The sequence below is a fragment of the Falco rusticolus genome, chromosome 6 (genome assembly GCF_015220075.1).
Source record: "Falco rusticolus isolate bFalRus1 chromosome 6, bFalRus1.pri, whole genome shotgun sequence".
NCBI lineage: Eukaryota > Metazoa > Chordata > Aves > Falconiformes > Falconidae > Falco > Falco rusticolus.
In genome coordinates this window covers 86512120-86536879 of record NC_051192.1, presented here as the reverse complement: position 1 = coordinate 86536879, position 24760 = coordinate 86512120, and the positions used below count along the sequence as shown (strand labels likewise).

The 24760-nt window shown below is 38.0% G+C and overlaps 1 protein-coding gene across 2 annotated transcripts in view; it reads left to right on the top strand.

The window, feature by feature from the left end:
- Window positions 1–77: 77 nt before the first annotated feature.
- MDN1 (midasin AAA ATPase 1) overlaps window positions 78–24760 on the top strand; it is a 104191-nt gene continuing 79508 nt past the window's right edge. The window contains exons 1-16 of one of the 2 annotated variants that reach the window (XM_037392995.1): window positions 78–311; window positions 5925–6151; window positions 6772–6996; window positions 8545–8652; window positions 8732–8924; window positions 10849–11061; window positions 12363–12494; window positions 14032–14135; window positions 16469–16583; window positions 18814–19007; window positions 20154–20235; window positions 21012–21107; window positions 22172–22284; window positions 22814–22962; window positions 23080–23140; window positions 23720–23931. In XM_037392995.1, coding sequence (XP_037248892.1) covers window positions 213–311; window positions 5925–6151; window positions 6772–6996; window positions 8545–8652; window positions 8732–8924; window positions 10849–11061; window positions 12363–12494; window positions 14032–14135; window positions 16469–16583; window positions 18814–19007; window positions 20154–20235; window positions 21012–21107; window positions 22172–22284; window positions 22814–22962; window positions 23080–23140; window positions 23720–23931 — 2323 coding nt within the window. In that variant the 5' untranslated portion in view covers window positions 78–212. The remainder of the gene's footprint in view (window positions 312–5924; window positions 6152–6771; window positions 6997–8544; window positions 8653–8731; window positions 8925–10848; window positions 11062–12362; window positions 12495–14031; window positions 14136–16468; window positions 16584–18813; window positions 19008–20153; window positions 20236–21011; window positions 21108–22171; window positions 22285–22813; window positions 22963–23079; window positions 23141–23719; window positions 23932–24760) is intronic. The other variant, XM_037392994.1, reaches the window with a different exon arrangement.

Here is a 24760-nt window from a genome sequence, read left to right as displayed (position 1 = left end):
CACGTGAGAGGCGGGGACCGGCGGCGCTTCCCGGCGCCGGCTGTGTCGCGGGCGGGTGACGACGGCGGCGAGGCGGAAGCTGGCGCTGCGCAGCGCGTCCGTCCCGCGCCCACGTGCCGCGCGGTCTGTGCTGCCGGCGGCTGGGCACGCGGGCCCTTCCCCGCTCCCGCCGCTCTCCCCAGCCGCTGCCCGCGCCCCGCCGGCGGCGGGAGATGGCGGAGCTGAGGTTCCGTCTGGCGGAGCCGCTGCAGCTGGTGGCGCGCAGGAACGAGAAGAGCAGTGCGGAGCTGAGCAGGTTCCTGGCGAAGCAGGTGAGTGTGCGGCGCGGGGCTCGGCGCAGCCTCCGGGCGTCCGACCTCTCTCCCTCCGGGCGGGCCTCGCAGGGGCGACCCCCGCCCGCTCCCGCGCCGCCATCTCCTCCCGGCAGCGTCGTCTGCTGCCCGCGCCGCCTGGGCGCCCTCCCGCCCCCTCGTCCTCAGGCGGCTGGCGGCGCCGCTCTCCGGGAGCAGCGATCCGCTCTCTCTCTGTCTTGCTGCGGTATCTTCCGCTTCCCACCCCTTGCAGGGCTGTGCGACTGGGGCCCTGCGAGGTGGGTCCCCTCCGGTGCCCTGGCACCCCTCGTAACTGCGCTTCCTGAGGAGGCATTTTGCCCCAGCGTTAAAATCTTGGGTGTCCTCCGTGCCTCATGAGGTGACTCTGAAGGCACGATAGCGAGAGATGGCATGCTGTTAGCAGGCACTGAGACAATATCTAGTCCCTGAGCTGCAGCATGTTACCCTGATGTTATTTGAGGCCTTCTTTAATCGCCTTAAATCAGCATGTGGGGTAAAACCACAGAGAACTGGTTTTTCTAGGGTGTGCGTCCCTTTTTTAAATCACAGTGATACTGGAAACGTTCCTGTCTTCTGTGTTTTCATGCTTTGGCTGCCTTAAGGTGAAAAGTACACCTGCCTTCTAGGAGAGTTTAGGCCTAGCTCGTTTCTGCCTCTGAAATACTGGAATGCATAATAATAATAATAATAATAGGCTATCAACACATCAGCTATTATATTAGTACTAATTTTAATGACAAAGCTTTTGGAGCCTCTATGTTGTATACATACTTCGGGACTCAAAATCCGTATTTCTGTTTGTCTGGGAGATTGTCCCAGTGTTTGAAAAGTCTGAATCATCGGGTTTTTTCAGAACACTGGCTTTCAATCTGAATTAGTGTCTCATAGTTACGGTTGGGGAAGGCTTTCATACTGTAAGTCAAGGTTCCCTGTTGGTAGGCAGACAGCTTTTTCTTCTGTCGCTGCAAATCATGGCATCAAAGTGAAATTGAAATGAATATATATATTCCTACATCGGGGAGTTGATGCTGATTGGTGGAAAACAGTGATGAAGAGCTGCTATTCAAGACAAAGAAACAGCTGAGAAATAGAGATGGGGACGATGCAGGTGTGTGAGGCAGCAGATGGAGCAGTGAACCAGAAGTGAGTCACCAAGATCTGAGACTGGGAAAGAAACTGCTCTTTCCCTTCTGGTGACTGTTTTGAGATATACTTTGGATTTCAAACTCTTGCAAGGTGGAAATTATTAGGGTGATTATATACAGAGAGTCTGGAACAGCACATTAATGAACAATGACATGTTCTTTTAGAAAACTGAATTACTATTTGCAAGCTACAGATCTGGAAGCATGTTAGCCTTATCTTTCCACTAAACAACGACTGACTTCAGTCATCTTACCTGACTTCCTACTGGTTGATTTGTATGTAACTTGAAAAGCGTGCGTCTGGGAATACAGAACTCTCTGCAGCTTCACTGTGTCTTTCTGGCAACTTAATTCTTCAGTATTCCATAATGGAGTGGAACTTGCCCACAACAGTGAAGTAAAGAACAGTCTTTTGAGATTCCTAGTAAGGGACCATTTCTGTGGTGATGGAAGATCTTGTTCCCTGTACTTCAGTATGTAATAGAAATAGAGCTTTTTCTGTAGAGTATTTGTATACCATTAACTCTGCAGAGGTACAGCAAATTTGTGTGTTCTTAATGAGGAAAATGGGATGAAAAGCTCTTCAAAAGTCTGTTTCCTGTCTTTCTATTTTTTGGATAATTTAAGCAAACTGTAAGCAGTAGGGTTCCACAAACTGCTGAAATGTGCTTTTATCAAAGGTCTGTTTGAATCAGAACATCTTCCTGTGTAGAATTCCAAATGCAGATTTTCTGTAATTGCATGTATTTTGGCTCCCTGTAATGGTGTAATTTCAGTAGAGAAGTTCATTAATGTCAAGGTTAAAATGCTAGTAGGAATAGAACTTTAGTGCAGAAATATTTGTTTCTGCTCTTCATATCTTGCCACTGTGCGTATATGGGAAGATCTAAATAAAAAAACTTGACCTTTTGAATATCTACTCCGTTTAGGCTATGGAACCATCCTGAGTGAACTGGAGATCTCGAGCATGCCGTTATGGATCTCCTGTTCTATTCTGTCAGTGTTTTAGCTTGGCGTTCTTCACTTTGCCTTTCATTTTTCTATGTAGCAGTGAAAGTTGTTTTAATAATAACTCCAAGCTCTTATCAATAGCCCTTCAGTCTTTGCATTTGATGTTGAGAAGTGCCTCTATTCTTTTTTTTATTATTTTATTTTTTTTAATGGAGGGGAAAAAAAGGTGACCTAGCTGTCCCAAATTCAGCCAGCTACTCATTGGCTGTCAGAAGAACATTCTGACATCCTGGCAACTAAGGTAGACTGGTTTGTTCCAAAAATATGACTTCAGGTTTTTTATTTGAAAGATTAGTTAGGCTTTATATCATGTAGCATTATAAATAAGGGAAGGTATGCTGTACTTCTGCCTCCATCCTGGAGTATATTCTCATCGTCTTCTGCTTCTAGTTTTTTAGGAGCTGTGATTTTTGGGAGGCAGTATGTTAATAAATACACTGATGCAAAGTCAAAGAGAATGTTCACACCATCCTTGAAGGAGCGATCTATCCAACTCTATCAAATGCAATCTGTTGGAGGAGGTGTAGGAAGTTACAGCTTGTTCTGCGGGTGGTTGAAGCCATCTTGTTCTTGTGAGACTGTATATCCGCCTGTCATTTTGTTGTTTTTTTTTCTTGAAGTATGTGGGTTATAAGAAGAGTGCAGGCTCATGTTCTGCTTTATCTTATTGAACTGGACATCTGCCAAAAAGAGTGGTCCTACTCTGTTTTCTTTTTGCCTGTTCCCAAGGCCAAGCCACAGCTTTCTGTTGCTTTTCCTACCCTGAACCCAGTGAATGTGTTGATGTGGAAAATTCTTTCAACTTTTCCAGCCAGTGGAACACTTTAAAAGAAAGATTAATTTGGATCATCTTGCCAGATTGATTGCTGTGCAGTAGAACTGGTTGTATGAGGGAACAAAGCTGAAAACCTGTGTTCCTGTGTTGGAGGGAAAGAAGTATTTCCTACGCGCGCGCAGGGTCTTACACCCTCCCTCTTTGGAAGTAACCCATTGTTAAATCTGTGTACGGTGTAACACTGTTGGAAACACCTGTGACCCACAATAATTTCACATGAGCACAGATTATTTCTTGCTGTGATCCTTTTGTAATCTTGGGTTTTGGATTAAGCTGGTTCTTTATAAACACTTACATATCTTGTGATCACTGAATAAATGTACTGTCCAGATTGGGAAGAAACATGCAACATGCTGCTAGAAGAGCAACTGGGATCATGTTTGACTCCAGGTTTCATTCCTAGCTGTGCTTCTGTTTAGTGTCTCTTGTTAATAATACACAATGTGTGTGTATATTCTATATTTGGAGGGACAGTCTTTTGTGATGCTTTCTTAACGCAGCTCTTTGGAACCATGGGTGTAGATTTACTCTCCCAGGTTTGAACATTAGAATTAAATATTTTCAGATCAGCTGTCCTTTCCTACTGATTGAGGAAGCTGGGTATTTCAGAAAGCAACTTTTAGTTAAAATGCTCTCGGACAGTATTCTTCTTTTCCATAAAATGTTTAATTTGCACTCTGAAAGGCTCTGAAATCAAATGAACAGTCTCTGTGTAGAATGAGAATGTTGCCACTGTGGTTTTTGAACAGTTTTATATATCCTAAGGGTACTGCACACGATGATTAAAAAACTGCTTGCTCTCACAAAATTGGTAATAGAATGGATTTGTTGTAGAGCAGTCATGTAACTACAGAATTTTACTGAGTCAGTCACATTATTCTTACCATTGTTAACTGTTTATTTGATATTGAAAGCTCTGGTTAATAAATTAAGCACTCTGTTGTGCCTTGTTTGGGTAGCGAAAGATGTAATTGATTTGGAAATTGAAGATACTTTTTTTTACAGTGGACTTCCTTCAATTTTTTTGAGCCCTGCTGCCTTTGAACAGCCTGTCAATCATTTTGCCACTCAGAATCTGATCCTTTCTAATGAACAGTGTCTTGTTTGCTTTGTGATGAATGCAGACCTTCAGCTCCATTTTTTAAATTATTTTTGATGCTGATCTCATGGATGAAAGGAAGATAAACTTGTATCATGTTTCATAAAAATAAACACAAAGCACGTAATAAACTGCTGCAATTAATGTGGTGGTTTTGATGTTTGTATTGTATATACTGCAGTTTCCCTGATTTCTTAATGTGCTATTAGGGAATGAATATCTTTCCAAATTCAGAAAGAGACGCAAGGAACTTGAACAAGTATGCGTGATAGTGGTGTAAGCTTAGGAGGTCACTCTTTTCAAAGGCAACCTGTAGGACCTCTGCAGTCTTACTTGTAACAATGGAACCATCCTATCTGCAGCCTCAGGAGAAGGTTTTACCTGACTAACAAAAGTCTAGGAGAAGCAGAAATTGGCTGCACATTTTGCTAAAATGAAAGACTACCTGAATCACAGAATATTTCTGTAGGAGTTTTAGTAAGTGCTTGTTTTGTTTTGAGAGCTGCCTTGCCTAGCTGTATTTACCACTGTTTGCCAAGAAAGATAAAATAGTCTTGATAGGATAAGGGTTCAGTCAGCAAGGCTGGGGAGAGAGTGGAGCGTCAAAGTTAAGAGCAAAACTGCTACAATGCAAATTCATAATCCTGATTCGTCACAAATCAGAATTACTTATGCTGCATTATATACTAAACATCACGGAGGTGGATAATAACGTGAGCTCAAAGACCAGAGAAATGTAAGCATAAGACACAAGAAATTGGTTGTTTTTCTTCAGTAACAAAGTTAAGAAGGTTGAGGGGGATGTGGGGGAGAGTCTGGGGGGGGTGTTGAGTTTTTTGTTTTACTTTCTTTTCCTAGCAGATGTGAATATGTTTTCCATCTATTTTAAAGCCTAATATTTTGTTTTACACAAAAGTTCAATTTTTATATAAAAGTAAGAAAAAATAATCTCAACTTCAAAACTGAATATATGCTGCTGCTTGTCAAGAGCATTGCTCGCTATAATTGCTGTAATCATGATTGACTGAATGGTTCTTTTTTTAAAGAGAGATAGTGAATATAATGCAACTCAAACTTTTTTTAAGAACTCTAATTCTTAGATGTGTTGTGGCTCTCGTGAGACCGAACTGTTAAAATCAGCAGGAATTCTATTAACAAAGATGTGTTAGTTGTTACAACATTTTCCCATTTTTTTTCTTTAAAAAAGTATTTAAAATTATTTGTCTTATCTTTCATCTGTAAAATACAATTTAGGATTTTGGCACTTTTTTGTAATTCCTATTTAGTGTGTCATTCTGCATGTCGCTCATTCTGTTACCCAAGTTTTTTAAATATGGAGAGCTGTATCAAGTAAGTACTTCCATTGGGAGTTTTGGACTCTCTTCTGGTTTTTTGAAAGATTATTCCTGTAGAATTCACTGTAAATCCTGCATGAATAGTTCCGATATTAAAAGTCCAAATCAGTTCCCATTAAAACCTGTTGTTACTTTCCATTCCTCTAGATTTGGACTCAGCAGGATCGGCAATGCATCCTTGATGCTTTAGCACAGTTATTACTGGATAAAGAATGTACTCTACTGATCGGCCGTCAAGTTCGGCCAATCTTGTTGGATTTGCTGGAAAGAAATGCAGAAGCCATTAAAGCTGGTGGCCAAATCAACCATGATCGGCATGAAAGGCTGTGTGTTGCGATGAGCAAGCTGGTTGCTAACCACCCTGATGTTTTGCCGTGAGTAATGTAATGTCTCTGTTCAGCATTTGAGCTTAGGGAATATATATGCTTGTCAGTGCTCAACAGTGATGAGAGGTGGTGTTACAATTTAGATTGTCTCCTGCAATAACAGATGTGTTTTGAATTGAAAGAATGATTTGGAAAATGCAAGTCTTAAACACAGCTTAAAATTAAATTTTGTTGTAAGATCTAATGTGATGTTAATCTTAATGATCAAAAGAAAAGCAAAACAGCTGGCGTGAAAATTGCTCACAACCAAAATCTCTGCATTTGTGATTAGACCTGTAGGCCAGTAGAATACAAAGCTATGTAAGTAGGAATCAGTATTACTTTCCCAGTACACAAGAGCAATCAAAGAGATTTCACCAAAGGCTGTACTATTTCTCCTTGATAATTAACTAATGATTTCTGATAAGGTCAAGTATAAGTTGTCAGCTGATTGCTGAACTGGTTGGCTTTCCCAAGTGTTGATGAAGTTAAATATAGGCCTTAGTTCTCAGTATACTGTCAGTTACTGTCTAAGGACCTCTGTCCTGACATTTTTGTTAGTGCCATCTTTTCCTTTCCTCTGGCTTAGATGTCTGTTTCATCTCTTTCTCTGTCTCTTTCTCCTAAAGATTTGCTTTAAGATATTTTGAAAATACATCACCGGTTTTCCAGAGGCTTTTCCTGGAGAGCTCAGATGCAAACACAGTCCGATATGGGCGCAGGCGAATGAAGTTACGGGACCTCATGGAGGCAGCCTATATATTTTTACAAAAGGAGCCATCAGTTTTCCGGGAATTATGGGACTGGAGTGTGTGTATTCCACTTCTCAGGAGTCATGACACTTTAGTCCGTTGGTAAGTTAAAACCCACAGATCTTCTCCATTGAAAAGATGTATCTGTATCTTGAATTTTATTTAACAATGTTCATGTCCAAGTAAAAAAGAATCTTCAAATAATACCAGCAAAATCTGTACTGATGATATCCGTACCAGTGCTTCTTAGGTGATCTTTTGAAACCTGTAGTGATGTATTAGAGTGAAATGCAGGCTAGCTCTTAGTTATGCTTAAAGCTATGCTCTGGAGAATCTTTTGAAATAACTTCAGTTTACCCAAGCTGGATGCATGGGAGATGGTGAATTTATCACTTCACTTCTACTGTAAGCCTGTTGTGTATTGCATGCATTCTAGCATGTGTTCCTAGAAAAAAGTGGAGATGGACCTACTCTCACTCTAACTTACGTCACGATGATATGTTATACTATTCTGCATTGACACGTTACTGAGTTGTCTATATACAAGCAACAGAAGAAAACCATCTCAGTCACTGTAAAGCTTGGCTTGTTTAAGCTACACTTCCTAACTGGCCTTGTTGCAAACTTTGCATGTGGTTTTGGTTAAATGTTTTATGTTGGGTGTCTGCCTGCAAGGGCTTCAACGTAGTCACATGATCTGCCTTAGTTATGTGGGTGGTAGTATTGATAATGCCTCATATTTATTTAAGAAAAGGTCTTTAATAGTCTTTGTGGTTTTTAAACATGAATTCAGAATTACATTAGTAACACACCATTTAAAATTAGGTGTATAATTTAGGAAGGGCAGGAACAATAGTGATGTCAAATCTATCAGCCATTGCTGAAGCTCTTCAGGGTGACATACACTTAGATATCTTAGAAAAAGGAATAGAATTTATGTTTCATTGACTGGAATTGGTTTATCGGGTGTTCAGCTAATAACCTTAAGTAAATGAGCTGACTTTTAAATTTTGTCCTGAACCAGTCATCTTATGACAACTCTTTTTTTTCTCCCCATTCTCCACCCTTGAAGTCATTGAAAGCTTTGTTCTTGGAAGGTAAAACAGTGGTAAAATAAATGAGAAGTGGTTTATGATTTGTATTAAATGTCATTTTGTTGCAAAACAGTTTTTTGTAGTAATGAAGTGAAGACTTAAGAGTTGGCTTCTTTTGGCACTTAGTCTTGAGTTCATTGTGTTATGGTTATTTTAGAAATAGTATGAAATGGAAAGCAATTTTGAAAGGGGGATGGTAGAAATTGAAAGAGAAGCCAGGCAAAGAAAACCTGATTTTCATAGTCTCATACATTAACCTTCATTTATTTGGGAAAGTGCTGTCCTTTACTGTATTTCTGTTGATCATTCAGTCCTTCAGAGAAAGGTTAGCAAGTTGGTGTATAAATGGTAAAGTATGCTGTGATAGAATTGCTTTTTTCAATTCTGAGATATTTGTCTAATCTTACAGAATGGTAAGCACAGCACTAAAATAATTTTAGTACGAAAATTTTCAGTGTATTTTTCCAAACTTGATGTTTTGGTTTGCAAATGACAGTTGTCAAACTAAATCTCTTAAGACAGTTTTGACATGTTATGTTCTAAATATAATTTTTAGGTATACTTCAAACTGTCTTGCTCTGGTTACATGCATGAATGATGAACATAAATTATCTTTCCTGAAGAAAATATTCAGTGCTGAGGAGCTGATACATTTCAGACTAAAGTAAGAACTTTTAAAATCTTGAACACTATTTAATTTTGTTGATGACTTTCAGTTGAATAAATAAACACTGATTTCACAGGCTACTAGAAGAATCTCAGCTGCAGAAAGTGGAGCAAGCCCTTGTTCTGGCCAATCCAGACTCCTCATTTTGGCAAAAGGAGAAAGAACTGCAGTATACACAAGGACATATTGTATTGGGCGACCTCTCTGCAAATGTAGTATCTGTATGTGGTATTGTGCTGCCTAGACTACAACTTGATTCTGAAGAGCAGGTATGTAACCTAGGTTTGAGAGGGTTAAGTTTGTACTTTTTATGCTTTTTCATTTGATTGAATCCCTAAATGGTGAATAGTTCCTGCTTAAATGGTATTGAGATACACACATGACCTTGTAGTATCTTTATAGTTTCTTGATGTGTGCTGTAAGCTAGTGTTGCATGATACAGATGTTGCAAGGAAGCTCTGCAGTGGAATGAAGCAACAAAGGTGTGATAATGCTGTTCATTTTATCTTAACGTAGCAGTTCTTACACACATACTACCAAAAAATACATGTATCTGCAGTCCAAGTTAGGGTGGTATTCCATAGCTGAGTAAAGCCAGGATCTGGTACAGTTTGTTTTACCTACATGAAGCTGTTTTTTGTGCTATACAGATTTCTTAAAAAGTCTTTCTGCAAGCATATTCTTAGTTCTTCTCTTAAAAGAAAACAAGGCTGCTACTTACTCTTCTAGAAGGCAGAAAAAGGAGAGAGAAAGTGAGCAAGAACTTACTTTCTCCACTTGAGTGAAATGTAATGCAGAATGTAGTGCCTTATAGTTTTTAGGAAGTCCATTAAAGGCATAAACATTTTTGAGCAAACAGTATTTAACCTTTTTGCCCTTGAGAGGCTGTTCATCTTGAAGTGTGCAGGTTGTTCTTCGTAGCTGCAGCCAGTATTCTTGACTGGTTTTCTCATTTAGGTACAGTTTTAGCTGGGTATTTCTATCTAATTTTGCAACACTGACAAAAACGTACCAGTGAAGAAAGAAATGAATGAAGACTACCAATGGTCAGAATTCCTTGACTAGCAGAATTCTGCAAGGAAAGAAATTACTTCCCAAATTCCTTCCCACCCCCACCTCACAACTTCTGTAGTTGAATTTGCTATATTCTAGCTTTTTTTACAGGATTGAGTATCTGTTTTGAAATGTGTTGCAGCAGGGGAAACGGAAGAGATATTTAAGGAGATTCTTACTTAGTGTCATTGCTCCTGCAGCTGTGCTGAAGCTAGGCCATATTATAAACTGGATTGCTGAAAAAATACTCTTAGTATATGAGGAAGGAGAGAATTTCCAAAAAGGCTTGCTTTTATTTTTTTGATAGCCACAGGATAAGCCTCCAGTTAACAGCTGAGGAGGTCTGACAAAGAGGTAGGAGCAAACTGAGGGGAAAGCAGGTGCTCTTAAAAACTAGCATTATTACCAGAGAAGTACACAAAATTCTATCTGAAAAGAAGATGAAACGTACATACAAGACACTTGTTTCTGTGCAGTATGTACTTTCTTTTCTTTTCTCTGCGCCTTTTAGCAGGAAAGCACTCATTTTTGTGCTGTATATTGATATATAAGTGACTGTAGTAGAGTTGTAATACATAGAGAGTATCTGAAGCATTGATTAATTACCGTTCAATAAAGTACATTCATTGCATTTTAAAGAAAATAATTCTTACTGAATTTACCTCTCTTTTTCATGCACTGAGTTTAATGATCTTATGCTTTGGCCTGTGCAAAAAGAAGTAAATACAACAGTTAATATTCACACTTGTATCGTCTGAATCTAACTGCTGTTTGATTTGTCCTGTGATTTGGATCCATTCCGATGACTTAATTTCACTTATATTGCAAATTGTATTTGATTGACGTGTATTATGATTGAATAGTTACTGTGCCTGTACTGATATCTTAGTGTGAACTTCCTTTGGGAATACATTGTACATATACTTCTATTAAGTGTTTCACCTATAATAAGTTTCTGATGAAATCTATTTAAATACTGTCATTAAATACAGCTTTAGAACCCTGTATTTTATTTGATATGTGTTGACAGATCTGCAGGCCAAAATTTTCTAGTTGTCAGACTTACTTTCCTAATTGTTATACAACCTGTAAAAAAAGTAACAATTTCAGTGTTGTAACTCAGATTTTATGTTTGAACAGGAAAATGACACCAGCCACTTTGTTTTGGTTGAATCTGTCTTCACAAATCTTCAAAACCTTGCTATTGCTGTAGCATATCAGAGCCCTGTTTTATTAGAAGGACCAATAGGATGTGGCAAAACTTCTTTAATTGAATATTTAGCAGCTGTTACAGGAAGAGCAAAGCCTCCTCATATTTTGAAAGTCCAGCTTGGGGATCAAACTGATAGTAAGGTAACTTATGAAGTTGTTTTATGGCTGGATGATCAGACGTAATTTTTACTTAAAGCATGCACTTAGTTTTCTAATAAGATAATGTTAAACTTTTTGCCCAAAGACCTCACAATACCCAACTCTGTAGTATTGGTCTTACTATTGATGAGAATAAATAAATGTGAAGAAAAGTCACAGTTAAGCTTGAGTAGGTTTTAAATTCTGTGCGTAATTGTGCTGTTTCTGTTTCGTTCGGATTATACTTTATCAGGTTTTTCTGTGTGGAAGAGCCCTATTGATTTTATTTACTTATTTTTTTCTCCATTAAAAAAATTGATTTGCATTGGGGAAAAAAATTAGTCTAGAATGACACAAGCTGGTGCCAAAGGCTGTATGGACACTTTTATTTCAGTTTAAGTGAGCTAGTAATCAGTTCAATCTGATGCCAATTTTTTGCAGTAAAGGTGAGATGAAGTGATATCCTGTGATGCTGAGGACACTTGAACTTAAATAATAGCAATCTAGCTCTACCTGTAGTGACAAAACCAGAGGTGAAAATAATTTCACATTCTTCTGGTTTTGCATATATATCTTTCGAGCTTGAATTGATTTATGGGTTTTGGCTTAATTTGTGTTTAGTTTTCCAGTGTGGTTGGTATCTACCAGAAGTGCTATCTGAAGGTTTTTATTAGCATGCATAAGCACCTTCTTTATTTGTATAGAACAGCCGATTTCACCATTTCACAACTGTTCTTCACAGGAATATCTTCATATATACATGAGTAAGACCACCATATTAATAAAAAGTGATAAAATTCAAGGTACAAAATATGTAACAGTGAAACCATAAACTTAATAATTTAAGGAATGCTTAAATGTAGAAGTTAGAACTTTTTGGAGAAGCAAGACTTGAGTGATTTTGAATCTTTGAATAACTTGATTTACAATTCCTCTTATTAGCCTAGTCACAGACTTTTCAAAAATGTAAACTAATGTTTAGTGCAACCCTAGACAGTTTGTTATGTTACTGTTGATTGTTAATTATGGTGGCACAGCTCTGTAAGTTCACTTCCAATTACCTGGTTCTATTTTAATTACTAGGTTTCGGTTGTTTCACCTTTCCACGTCTATGATAATTTTTCTTCTTAATTTAAAAAAGCATAACACTGAGCACAGATTACCAGATGGATTTTTTAATAATGTGCAGGTTAAGTAAGTGTTACCTATGTATCAGCTTCAGTCATTTTTTGTAAGTTTTTACTCCTGAGTTTTTAAGGGATGTAACGAACAGGTCTCTAATTTACTGATTGTTTCTGTCACAGACGCTGCTTGGTATGTATCGTTGTACAGATGTGCCAGGGGAGTTTGTGTGGCAGCCTGGAACCTTGACACAAGCTGTTACCAAAGGTCATTGGATACTTCTGGAGGATATTGATTATGCTCCTCTGGATGTGGTACGTAGGTTCATGCTGGTTGTAAGGTGCTGGTTGTAAAGTACTGGTCTTAAGGCCTGTACTAGTAATTTCTGCAGTCTAATCACCATGAGTTCTGCAGCAGCATGCTCAAAATAATGCCACTTTAAAAGGGATTAGAAAGAATTAACCTGTCTGTCTTTGGTCGTGTATTAGCATATGGCATTAGTTTTTATCATTGTTTTAGAGTAGTCATGACACTGCCATTCATGCCAGATTTCATTCTGAAGATTTTGGATTGACACTGATAGTGAGCTATGTGTCTTTTAAATCACGTTTAAATATTTGAAGAAAACCAAGGGTCCCAAACACCACAGAGTATTGTCATTGTATTAAAGTGGTGCTGTTAATAAGGTATTTTTTTTTTTAGCGTTTTGTTGTGTAGGGTTTTTTGTTTTATCTTGTTTGGTTGTGGTTTTTTTTCTTACACCTTTCTTACCTCTGGCTTAGATATTAAAAATGTGTTGTTACATTAAGCAGTATAGGTTTTAACAGATTTCCTGTTTCCAGCTCCAGAACGACTAGTTAGACTGTCATCCTTCCTTTTTGAAGTAATGGTTGCTGAAAGCATGTCTTCTGCAAGAACAATGTCATAGAGACATTTTGCTGTATAAGCTTGCTGAACGTTCCACAGATAGTGGTTTTCTTTCATATCTGTTCTGTAAAGCATCCTTTGTGTGACTAAATAACCTGACAGCTTGTTCATTGGGTTCTAGGCTTCTGAAATATAGGGAATTTATAAGAAAGCCAAGAAATACTGCTTGTATATGCTAGACAATTTTCACTGCCAGAGGGTCATGCACTTACTTGCTTCTGTGGACTCTGCTCATTGCACTCATAAGGATGCCCTGAGTAGGGTAGTAGTGTCCTGCATTCATCTCTCCCTTTCTTCAGGTCCTCCCTGCAGGCATCCTGTCTCCTTTCTCCATATCAAAGTCCCCGTACTTGCTGCCTCCTGTGCTGAGGGGTCATTGTGGTCCTATCTCCCTTTTTTCCTTCCATTATTATTACTGTCCTTCTGCATGGAAAAATAGATTCTTTAAACAGATACTAAATTTTCCTGGGGATACCAGGGTATAAGGTGGAAAATGTTGATATTTGAGAATGACATCTTTGAGATGCAGGTCATCTTTGTTCAGGCAGATAGAGAAAATAAGGCTTCTGATATGCAAGTGTCTAATACTTCATTTGGCAACTCAAAAGAAATAGTTTTGATTTGGACTTGTAGTGTAAAGACTGTAATTTCCATTCTCTTATCATTAAATCTGGATACAGGAGAAAGAAGATAGGTAAGCATTACACCTGTGACTTCCACTGCTGATTGAAATTACGAGGGACTCTGCAATTCTTGTTAGTGTCACTTGGAAGCGCAGTCTGCAGGAACAACATTTGCTAACAATGTAGTTGTGCTCGCTGTAAATGGTCTAGCATCTCCAATGTGAAATGAGTTTGAATGGGTGTGCTGTCTGTTAAAGTTTCACACACAAAAAAGTTTTATAAATTTTCTTCTCTTCTTCAGATCTCTGTGCTGATTCCTCTTCTGGAAAAAAGAGAGTTGCTGATTCCTGGTCGTGGTGACTGTTTAAAAGTAGCATCAGGATTCCAGTTTTTTGCAACCAGGAGGTAGGCTTGTAAAGTTAAATGAGGTTAAAAGCATGGATGTCCTATTTTAAAATCAAAGACAGAGGAAGCATTCAAGGTACTTGAGCAGCAGTGTTTTAGCAATTTCTGTTCAACAAATAATAGAAGCCTTAGAAATTGTGAAAGGGATTTTTAAAATTTAGGGCAGCTTATATTACTGCTGGGTGAATCCAGCCTTTGTGCAGAAAGGTCACTTCAACAAGGCTGAAGGAATGAAACTTCCTGGGGGGAACCCTACAAAACCCACCCCTTTCCAAAACAAAACACTACTCTCAGGAATTGCTGTGTGAAGAAGGCTTATGATAGATATCCACAAGGTGTCTTAACTTGCTAGTTTTAACAGCACCTGTGTAAAAATAATTCTTAGCTGTGCTGATCTTTGGGTAGTTGGTAGTCTGACTACTGAATGGTTAGTTTGCTGCGGTTTATTTATTTTTTTTTTATTCCACCTGCTTGAGCAGTTATATACGTGTTTTCCCTGGAAGGTTGTGGGGTTTTTTTAAGAGTTTCATGAACAATTTTAACTGAACCCTGCATCTATAATAAGTAAGATAAAGTTATTTTATTTGGGATTAATGAAAAAAAAGAAATAAACATTTTTTTTTTAAGAAAATCTGATTTGTGAAAGTCTTGTGGATGTTTGTAATGTTTTCTAATCAGAAAAAAATCGAAGGTATTGTCCCTGACAATTTCACTGTATTAATGGCTCATGCATCAGATGTCTATAAATGTCTTCTTGTGTATTAAGCCATAATATTGTATCAAGATTGAAGGTAAGGATATCTAGAAGGAGAATGGGTACATGCTTTTCAAATGCTTTGTAGCTTCCTTCAAAGCCTTTAACAAATTTTTCTGCTTTTGTCTTCCTTCCATAATTTTTTTTATTATTATTATTTATCTGATCTGTTTCTTCTGGAACTGAGTCTTTTGGATCCCTCTCTCTTTTGGTTGCCTCGTCTCCTAAGATTTTCTTCATCTGTGTACTTGATTGTCATGGTTTAACCCCAGCCAGCAACTAGGCACCACACGGTCACTTGCTCGGTCCTGCCCCCAGTGGCATGGGGGAGAGAATCAGAAGAGTAGAAGTGAGAGAACTCATGGGTTGAGATAAAGACAGTTTAATAGGTAAAGCAAAAGGTGTGTGCACAAGCACAGCAAAATCAAGAATTCATTCACCACTTCCTGTTGACAGGCAGGTGTTCAGCCATCTCCAGGAAAACAGGTCTGCATCATGCATAATGGTTACTTGCGAAGACAATGCCATCACTCCAAATGTCCCCTCTGCCTTCCTCCTCCTTCCCTCAGCTTTATATGTTGAGCATGACATCATATGGTATGGCACATCCCTTTGGTCAGCTGGGGTCTGCTGTCCCAGCTGTGCCCCCTCCCAGCTCCTTGTGCACCACCAGCCAGCTCACTGGTGGGGTGGGGTGAGAAGCAGAAAAGGTCTTGACTCTGTGCAAGCACTGCTCAGCAATAACTAAGGCATCCCTGTGTTATCAACAGTTTTGGTCACAAATCCAAAACATAGCACCATACCAGTCACTATGAAGAAAATCAACTGTTCTAGCCAAAACCAGCACAGTGGTCAACCGTTTGTATAGCAGCAAATTATAGTTTCCATTGGGCTTGTAAGAGCAGATTCAGTAAGTCTGTTGCAGTTTACAGCTGTGGAATATTATTTTAATTAAAAAACACCACAAAACAACCAAAAACCAAACAAAAAAACCACCAGAAGATAAGAAGCAAACCACAAACCCAATGACTAATGCTTTTCACAGTCAGTATAAACACGTGGCTGCATAGTTATTTGTGCAACGAAAAAAGAAAAAACAAAACTGGAACAAAATATATAATTGAAAAGACTGTGAGCCTGAAGATTGAGGCAAAATAATCAGGAAAGACTGTGGAGGGACAGGGACTGGACATTGCTTTTCCTGCATCTCTGCAATAGAGCACAGACCTCTTAGGATCTGTGGAAGATATTTCCCAGGCTACTTCTGTCAGGCTTCTCTCTGTACAAAGTGTTCTGTATGTTGCTTCTGAAAAACTTACTGTCAGTTATCCTTCTGCAAGTATCTCTAGATTTGGTACTACAGCAGAAAAAGCACTGATAACAGATAATTTGAAAAGCAGAGATAGGCAAGGTAGGTTGTGTGACAGGTACAGTGACAAACACTAGGTGTTCTATGCATGTGCATTACGCTGTAGCCACAGTGTGTAAATGTTCTTTGATGCACAAGAATGCACTGAAAATGTTGAATTCTTCAGCAAGACACAGTGTGGTGTGTTTCTTCATATTGTTTTGATTTTAGGATATTCAGTTGTGGTGGAGGTTGGTACAGGCAGCAAAGCAGCCATGCTGCTCTTTTGGACAAATATTGGACTAAAATACATCTGGACAGCATGAGCAAAGAAGAACTCAAGGAGGTATGATGTGTTTCTCTATTGTGTGTGAATAATTTTTTCACTTGAGGATAATAAATGTTTTCCAGTAATAAATTTGATACTGATTTTTATCTCCCAGGTTACACAATACATACTTATAATTTCAGATTTATCCTGCCAATTTTGAAGTAAATGGTGGGCAGTTCATCATTTTAGGGCAACGAAGCTGGTGAAGGGTCTAGAGAATGAGTCTTATGAGGAGCACCTGGTAACTGGGGTTGTTTAGCCTGGAGAGGAGGTGGCTGAGGGGAGACCTTATCGCTCTCTACAGATGCCTGAAGGGAGGTTGTAGGCAGGTCGGGGTCGGTCTCTTCTCCCAAGTAACAAGCAACAGGATAAGAGGAAATGGCCTCTTTTTACATCAGGGGAGGTTTAGATTGGATGTCAGGAAAAATTTCTTCCCTGGAAGGGTGGTCAAGCATTAGAACACGCTGCCCAAGGAGGTGGTGGAATCATCATCCCTGGAGGCATTTAAAAAAAATGTGTAGATGTGGTGCTTAGGGACATGGTTTAGTGGTGGACTTGGCAATTCTGGTTACCGGTTGGATCTGATGATCTCAAAGGTCTTTTCCAACCTAAATAATTCTAAGATCAGGAAAATTTGAAGTGGGTTGGGCAAAGATTCCTAGAACTCGCCTTCACAAACACAGTTCTGCTTTGAATTGGTCTAAGAATCAAAATATTTTGCCATTTTGTAGTCTACAGATTTAAAACCAGAGAAAAAGGAAAAAAAATTGAGCTTACTCTAATCGTGACTTCTAAGCTTTGAGATGAAAAATAGTAGGTCAGTTATCAATTACAAGTAACTGTTTCTATTGACATCTTTTGTTAACATCTCTAGGAAGTGTTTGCTTTGTGTAGTCCTTCAAAACATTAAAGAAGCCCTGGGCTTAAATGAAAATGGAATTCTATAGAGATTCTCTTTGTGATATGAAGCTCAGAATAGGATTTGCTTTTAAAAAGAGCCTTGCCTAAGGGAAAAATGGGTGAATAGTCTCTCGCAGAGGAGTTGATGAGAAAGTTCTGTATTTTCTAGGATGAAGAAGACAGACTTTCAGTAGTATTCCTTCACTCCTTGAGATTTGTTCAGCAGCCAGCACAGTTATGGTTGATCTTAAATATCTGTGTCTTTTTCCATTTTGTTGTCAGCTAATTGTCAGGAATGGGGCAAGAACAGCACTTAGTTTATACTTGTGGATTTTGTTGGAGGAGAATCAAGTAGATTAATAGGAAGGCCTCTGCAGACAGTTTGCTTGGAGATACGTGCTTGTGTGCTGTGGTTGTTTCTACTGCAAATAGATTAATGTGTCCAGGAATTCTAGGAAGCTCACAGCTGCAGTGTTCAAAAAGGCTATCTGGCCAAACTGATGTTGAAGACGACCTCCAGAAAGGGTCAGTATTGAAGTAAAACTTGAATGTCAAAACCTTAAGAAAAAAGGAAGCTTCAGTGCTACATGTGTCACCACTAAGTTCTTGCTGTTCTTTTTTGTAACTTTGTAACCTAAGTCACAAAAATACATAAATCGAAGGCTGTGTATTCTGTAGTAGTAGTAGAATTCTGTAGTAGTAGTAAAATTCTGTAGTAGTAGAAGAGACAGTGGTAGAAAACACCCATGTTCTTCTCTTGAAAATAGACTCATGTTCTTCTGTGTAGTCTTAAGTCAGTCTGCCACAGTAGGACCAGTGTTCTTGGCCTGTATCTGTGAAAAGCTTATTTTGGTAAAGCAATAATTTTGGTTGGCAAACTTTAGTGGAGAGAACTGAGCTGAAAGGAAATTACAGAAGAAAAATTAGTCCCTTAATGTGTCTTTGTCAGCACAGTGAATAGACAACTTGAATTCTAAAAAAAAAGTTCAGTCATAAAAAGGACAGGAGGTAAGAACTTCTGTTATCAGTTGTAAAGTTGTATGGTCATGATTTGAGTTTAGATAAGGTTGAATGTACTTTTTGTTCTTACTGTTGGTACTTGTGCAACTGTATTAAATTAATTGTGGTAGGGTTGAGTTGACAAAATTAACTCTTGACATCCAAATCAATATCATGCCAATCACAATAACTTTCATTTTCTTCATATGAGAGATTCCAAGAGGGTGGGTTTGCGCAGCTTGCTAGCTTGAGTATCTATTGAAGTATATTCTGTGAAAACTGGGGGGCTGATGGTTTACTTTTGGTGCTAAAGATTTAAATTATTCTTTTTAATATTTTTTTTCAGGTTCTTCAAAGGAGATACCCCAGCCTTGCTCTTGTAACCGATCACTTGCTAGACATTTACATTCACCTTACAGGAGATAAGTATCAGGCATCAGAAAACAGTGTTTCTGGCTCCAGGCACATACCAGAAGACTCATCAGAATCAAGATCAGAAAATAAGAAACCGAATCTGGAAGGAAGAGAACTATCTCTAAGGTTGCCTTTTCTTATATGTTTATTTGAAGGAAGTTTAGTCATCTAGCTGTAGAGATAGAAGGATTTATCTTTGTTTGTTTGTTTTTTGGGTTTTGGGTTTTTTTTAAATAGTGATAAAAGTTTGAGAAATTAAACTGGAATTTCATAAAAGCTGGGAAAATCCATTTTTCATTTGAAAATAATGATTATGTTATAAAAAAACCTCAATGTGAATTATTTAGGACTTCCTGTTTGCTATCCTTTTGTGGGGGGTGTGATGAAAAAGTGTATCTTTTGTCATATGTGCTGCTAATTTGGTATCAAGCCATATGAATTATTTTTCTGTTAATTTTAACACAAAATATCAGTTCTAGCTAAGAATTGAAATGGACTATGTAATGTTCTCACAAGAGCTAGCACATGATGTTTTCAGTAATAGTATATATTTGCTCATCTAGATAATTTCATATTAGACACAGCATTCTAACTTAGATGACTGAAAATAATCGTATCTGTAGTGTACTATTAATTTCAGAATTTTTTTGACGAAATGCAGCTTCGTGTTCAGTTATTTCTTAGTCTCGTAACAAATGTTAATTCTACTCGTGGAATTTCTGTAACCAGTAGTGCTTTGTGAACTAGTCAGTAAATACTAGGTGTGGGTAGTATCTTAATATTTTTGAAGCATAAGAATGCCACTAGTTTTGAAACAGCAGTTGTTTTTCTAGGATTAGATGTTTCCTTTTTCTTGTCTTTTAAAATTTTATTGTTGATAAGGAGTCTTGAAAAGTGGTAGAAAACACCCACATGCTTGTCTTGGAAGTATCTTTCAGTATCTTGAAAAAATAGGGTTTTATATCTTCCTGGATGAAGAGCTTGCTGCTTTGAATTTTTTCAATTTGGTAATTACTTTATGGTTTAATAGAGTATGTATTATCTTTTTCTAAGCAATGTATCTGAAAGCAACACTGTTGGTCTTTATGTGCTCTGCTGCTCTTCAGAATTAGCACCCTACTTATATGTGTCTTCCCGTGTACAACTTGCACAACAACTAAATTTGCAATTGCCAGAAGATAATATAACGACCGAAGCTGAACGTGAAAGAAGATACTGTGTGTTTTTGGCTTGGTTTTGATTGTACAAATTTTTTTCTGGTTTTCTTTTTAGAGACTTACTAAATTGGTGCGGCAGGATTGCTTACAACTTTGACAGCAATTCTTCAACAACAGCAGTGAATATTTTTCAGGAGGTGCGGTAAGACTTGATCCAGAAATTGCTTACCCAAATTCAAGCATTGTCTCACATATCTTAAAATAATCTGTTTGGGAATGTGAGATGTTTAGTTTATGTTTAATGAATGTGTTTATGTTTAGGTTTTTTATGTTATGCTTATGTGTTTAGTGAATGTGTTGATGTTTAGTTTTATCTGAAGCAATTGGACTATAGTTGGAATTTTTATGATGCGTCTGTTGGAGGCTTTCCTTACTACTGGGAAGGTTGTTTTCGGTAATGTGCTGAAAGCCAATCCAGACTTACTGCTGTCATATCAACAGCATGCTACAACATAATTTTAACTGATAGTGTGGATCGCATATGACTAAGAGTAAAATTTTTAAATTTTCCTTTTTCTTGTAATAGGAGGCTTCTTTCCTACTTTCCTATGCATAATTTATATTCCAGGTTTGGAATTTTTCAGGTGTGCATCAGTTAGAAGCAGTTCTAAGATGTGAGGTCTTACAACATTGCTTCCTTCTTAGTTTTGGTCCATTCATCTAAAAATAGCTTCTGTGACTGGGCGCTGAAAGGTTTTTTTCTTTCAGTAGAAATCCACTACACTATAGAGTCTAGAAGTTTTTATTAGATCCTTTTGAACTCCATTGCTTGACTCAGTCTGCGGACAGTGAAATAATGTTATTTACCATGGCTGGATTGGATTCGGGCTCGTGTAAATTGAGATATGGCGCTTGTCAGATGATATCATACAAAACTGGTATTGAAGAAGTTGGTTTGGTTTACCCTTGACAGGCATTGGACTGTTTCACAGCTATGCTGTCCAACCAAGGGAGCAGACAGAAAATGGCAAAAGTTATTGGAAGTAAATTAAACATTTCCAAAAAAAAGGTAAGTTGAGCTATAATTAACTTATGTTTATTGGTAATATTCCATAACTTGCAATTTTTCTAGTGATCAATTTGAATGTGTTCTGCTATTTTTCATAAAATTATGCCCATCTCTCTGTTCCAAATGCTTTTTTTGCTCTCTGTACTATCACAGGATCTATGTGTTCCTCCTGTTTATTTTCAGCTATGTTTTCTTCTCTGAAAGTTCTGGTGAACCTGTTTCAGATTGCAAATGGCCTCATTAGGCAAAAGAATGGTCACACAGCTGGAACAAAGGCACTGTTGCCTAAGCACATGATACTGCTAGATACATAGAGCAGTAAAGAATGTGGTTTTTCTTTGGTGGTTACAGTGAATTTAATCACTTAAATGAAGAGATCAGAAAGAAACATCATCTTCCTTACTACTTGTTCTGTAATCATTGATTCCAAAATCGAGTCTCTCTCTAGAGCTTAGGAACTATGTATTAATAGTGTGGGATATAAATGTCTGAATTACACAAAATCATTACTTTGTCAGCTATGTCTGACTACAGAAGTTTGATTGCAAAGAAAATTTCCTCCTTTGTTACTTTAAGATGGAAAAACTTGCCAGCTGGGCGGACAGGTGGATCCTTGAATCTTCTATGGGTTTTTCTGTTTATTCTTCTTACTTTACATTATTTCAATACAGGAGTGTATTGTCCTCTGCCAAGGGCAAAATATCCATGTTTACACAAGATTTTTTTGAGGGATGTTTGTTGATTATTAAAGATAACTGTTTCAAGGTTCAGGTTTATGTAGTTGAACTACCATGGAAGTAGATGAAGTAGAAATATAATGGCATAGACGTAGACCCATTACCAAGTTATTAAATGGAAAGACATTGTTTGTGCATGCGATAACACTTCTGAGGTCCTCAGAAGATGATCGTCTTAGGTGATGAGTATGTAAAACCTGCAAAACCTAAAATCTTACCATGAAAAGTTAGCTTGCTGCAAAGTAATACTGGTAGCATAGCATGGGTGTTCTTAGTGCGATGTTGCCTACAACATCAGTATTGGAAATGTTGATGTTTGCTCCACAGGTAGAGTTCTTCTGTGAACTCTATAAACCAGAAATTCTAATACGGGAACAAGAAGTCTCTGTCGGAAGAGTGCATCTCATGAAGAAGCAAACCCAGGCTCTCACTGTACAAAGGTAGAATATGTGGTAGTTTCCACGTGAACCAAAATATTTTGTGGTGGAATAGAATAGATGGGAAGTCATAGGATTTAAAAAGTGGAATTTGGATGTTCTCACTATAATGAAAGGAATGTGATGAGTTCTTTCTCTTGTGATCTAAGTCTTACCTTGTGTATCTTCAAGACTGTCTGCATCATACTTCTGGCAGTCAAAGCATGGAGATTTTCAGCTTCTGTTGAATTAGTTTCTTCAAAGCACTGTGGATCCACAGCTGCTGTTACAAGATTTGGTGAATTTATCTTTGTAAAGGGAGATTTTTGTAGTATGTGGCAGTAACTCGACTGAACAGGAATTTCTTTAGAAAACCTGAATTTCTAGGTTGTATCTTGAGAAAAATAAGTATCTTATAAGGATATCTTGGAACTATATTTTCCCAAACCTGTTTTTTCAATGAAAAAAAACCCCTACATTCAACCACTCACTCCTCTTGAAACAAGCTCCTTGGTAAATTCTGATTTTTAGTTGCTTGCTTTGTTTTTTTCAGAGCAAAACAAACCTTTGCTGCCACACGGCCATCTGCAGTATTGATTGAACAGCTTGCTGTTTGTGTTGTCAAAGGAGAGCCTGTGCTTTTGGTTGGTGAAACAGGAACTGGCAAAACCTCGACTGTTCAGTACCTTGCGCATATTACTGGTAAATAAAGTGTGAAGACTGTAACTTATACGAAGGTGATTTTAAAAAGAACAAAGAAACAAAACAAAACAAAAAAAACAAACCCAAGTTGATTGTGCTTTCTACTTCTGTTTCAAGGACACCATTTGAGGGTTATCAACATGAACCAACAAAGTGACACAGCAGATCTGTTAGGGGGGTGAGTCACTGACTACTGTTTTGTGCCTTCTGCATAACAAATTGGCAGTATTGGAACAAGCTTCTAACAAATATTGTTGTGTTGTTAAAGAATTGTTCTTAGACACCTGTTTCATGTAGCATAAATGTCTTAAACACGTTTGCATGGAGAAACGTTGTTGCCCTTGCTGAAGAACAGAGGCAGTTTCACTGAATTGTGTGCACATGTGTGTATGTGATGAAGTCATTTAAAAGTACAACCCAATGTCTCTTTAAAAATGGCTAAGCTGTTCAATATAAATACAATGAAATATTCACTGGACATACTGGTTGGTAGTAGTAAAAGTATTTGACTTACCAGGGTGGTCCTGTCTTTATAAGATTGCCTCTTAAGGTGCATTTAAATATGTGCAATTTTACATCACTGATGTAACTGGGGAAGTCAGAGTTCCTTCAGTGTTGTTTCAGTAACTCAGTTTTTTGTTTTGGGTTTGTTTTGGGGGTTTGTTGGTATTTTTGTTTGGGTTTGTTTTTTAGTTCACAGGTGCTAGTTCTTGTTCTTGTGTCACAAATAAGTAATTATTTTTTTGCTTCTCTTCAGTTATAAGCCTGTGGATAACAAGCTGATCTGGTTACCTCTGCGAGAGTCCTTTGAAGAACTTTTCTCTCAGACATTCTCTAGGAAGAAAAATCAGACATTCTTGGGACACATTCAGACCTGCTACAGGCAGAAACGTTGGCATGATCTGCTAAAACTAATGCAGCATATTCATAAATCTGCTGTTAATAAGGAAGCAAAAGAAAATGCATCAGGTGAGAATTCAGACTGATCAAATACACATCATTAATGGTGAACCATTGCAAAGAGTAGGTATGCTGGTGAATTTTTGTTGAATTTGGGTTTGTTTATGGTTGGGTTTTTTTGTTTTTATCACCATTTATGACATCCTTTCTTCTGGTTTTGAAAAATGCAATCTGTGTCTACATAAAGACATTCAAACATTCACAACACTGTTAGAATAGTGGTTGGGTTTTTGTTTTGGTTTTTCTTTGGGGTTTTGGGCGTTGGGGTTTTTTCCTCTTTTTTTTTTTCTAGCTCATCCCTGCAGATAGCTATGTCTGACAGCCTGAAGGCTGACTTGTCTGACCTGTGGTGCCCTTAACATCTGATCTCCACTCAGCATTTATTGGTTTGTGGTCTGGATGAACAGTTTTTGTTGTTTGTGTTAGTCTTCTGTGTGAATGTATTCTTAATTTATCTCACTCCTGGAATTTCCTTGGGTCTGTTTTAGATCCTGCTTTAAAAACAAAACAACAAAAACCCCAAACACAAAGTAATAGCTCTCTTAGGGTAGTAATGACTTACAAGAGCTTGCTGATGACTTGGTTTTACTGCCAGTGATGCTGGCTTGCATAGTGCTTTAATATTTTTCACTGTGGTTTTGTCTCCAAATAAGTTTTTCCTGTTTTGTACTTCACTACCCACTTGGGACAGAGGCGATGTTGGTATTTTGTGGAGTGGTTTCTGATTCTAGGCTTGCTGAACAAGTGAAGTTGTAGCTTTTGTAAAAAGTTGAAGTAAACTTAATTATGAACTTTGTCTCCCTGCTTCTTTTAACTGGTTCTTTTGAATATGCAGATA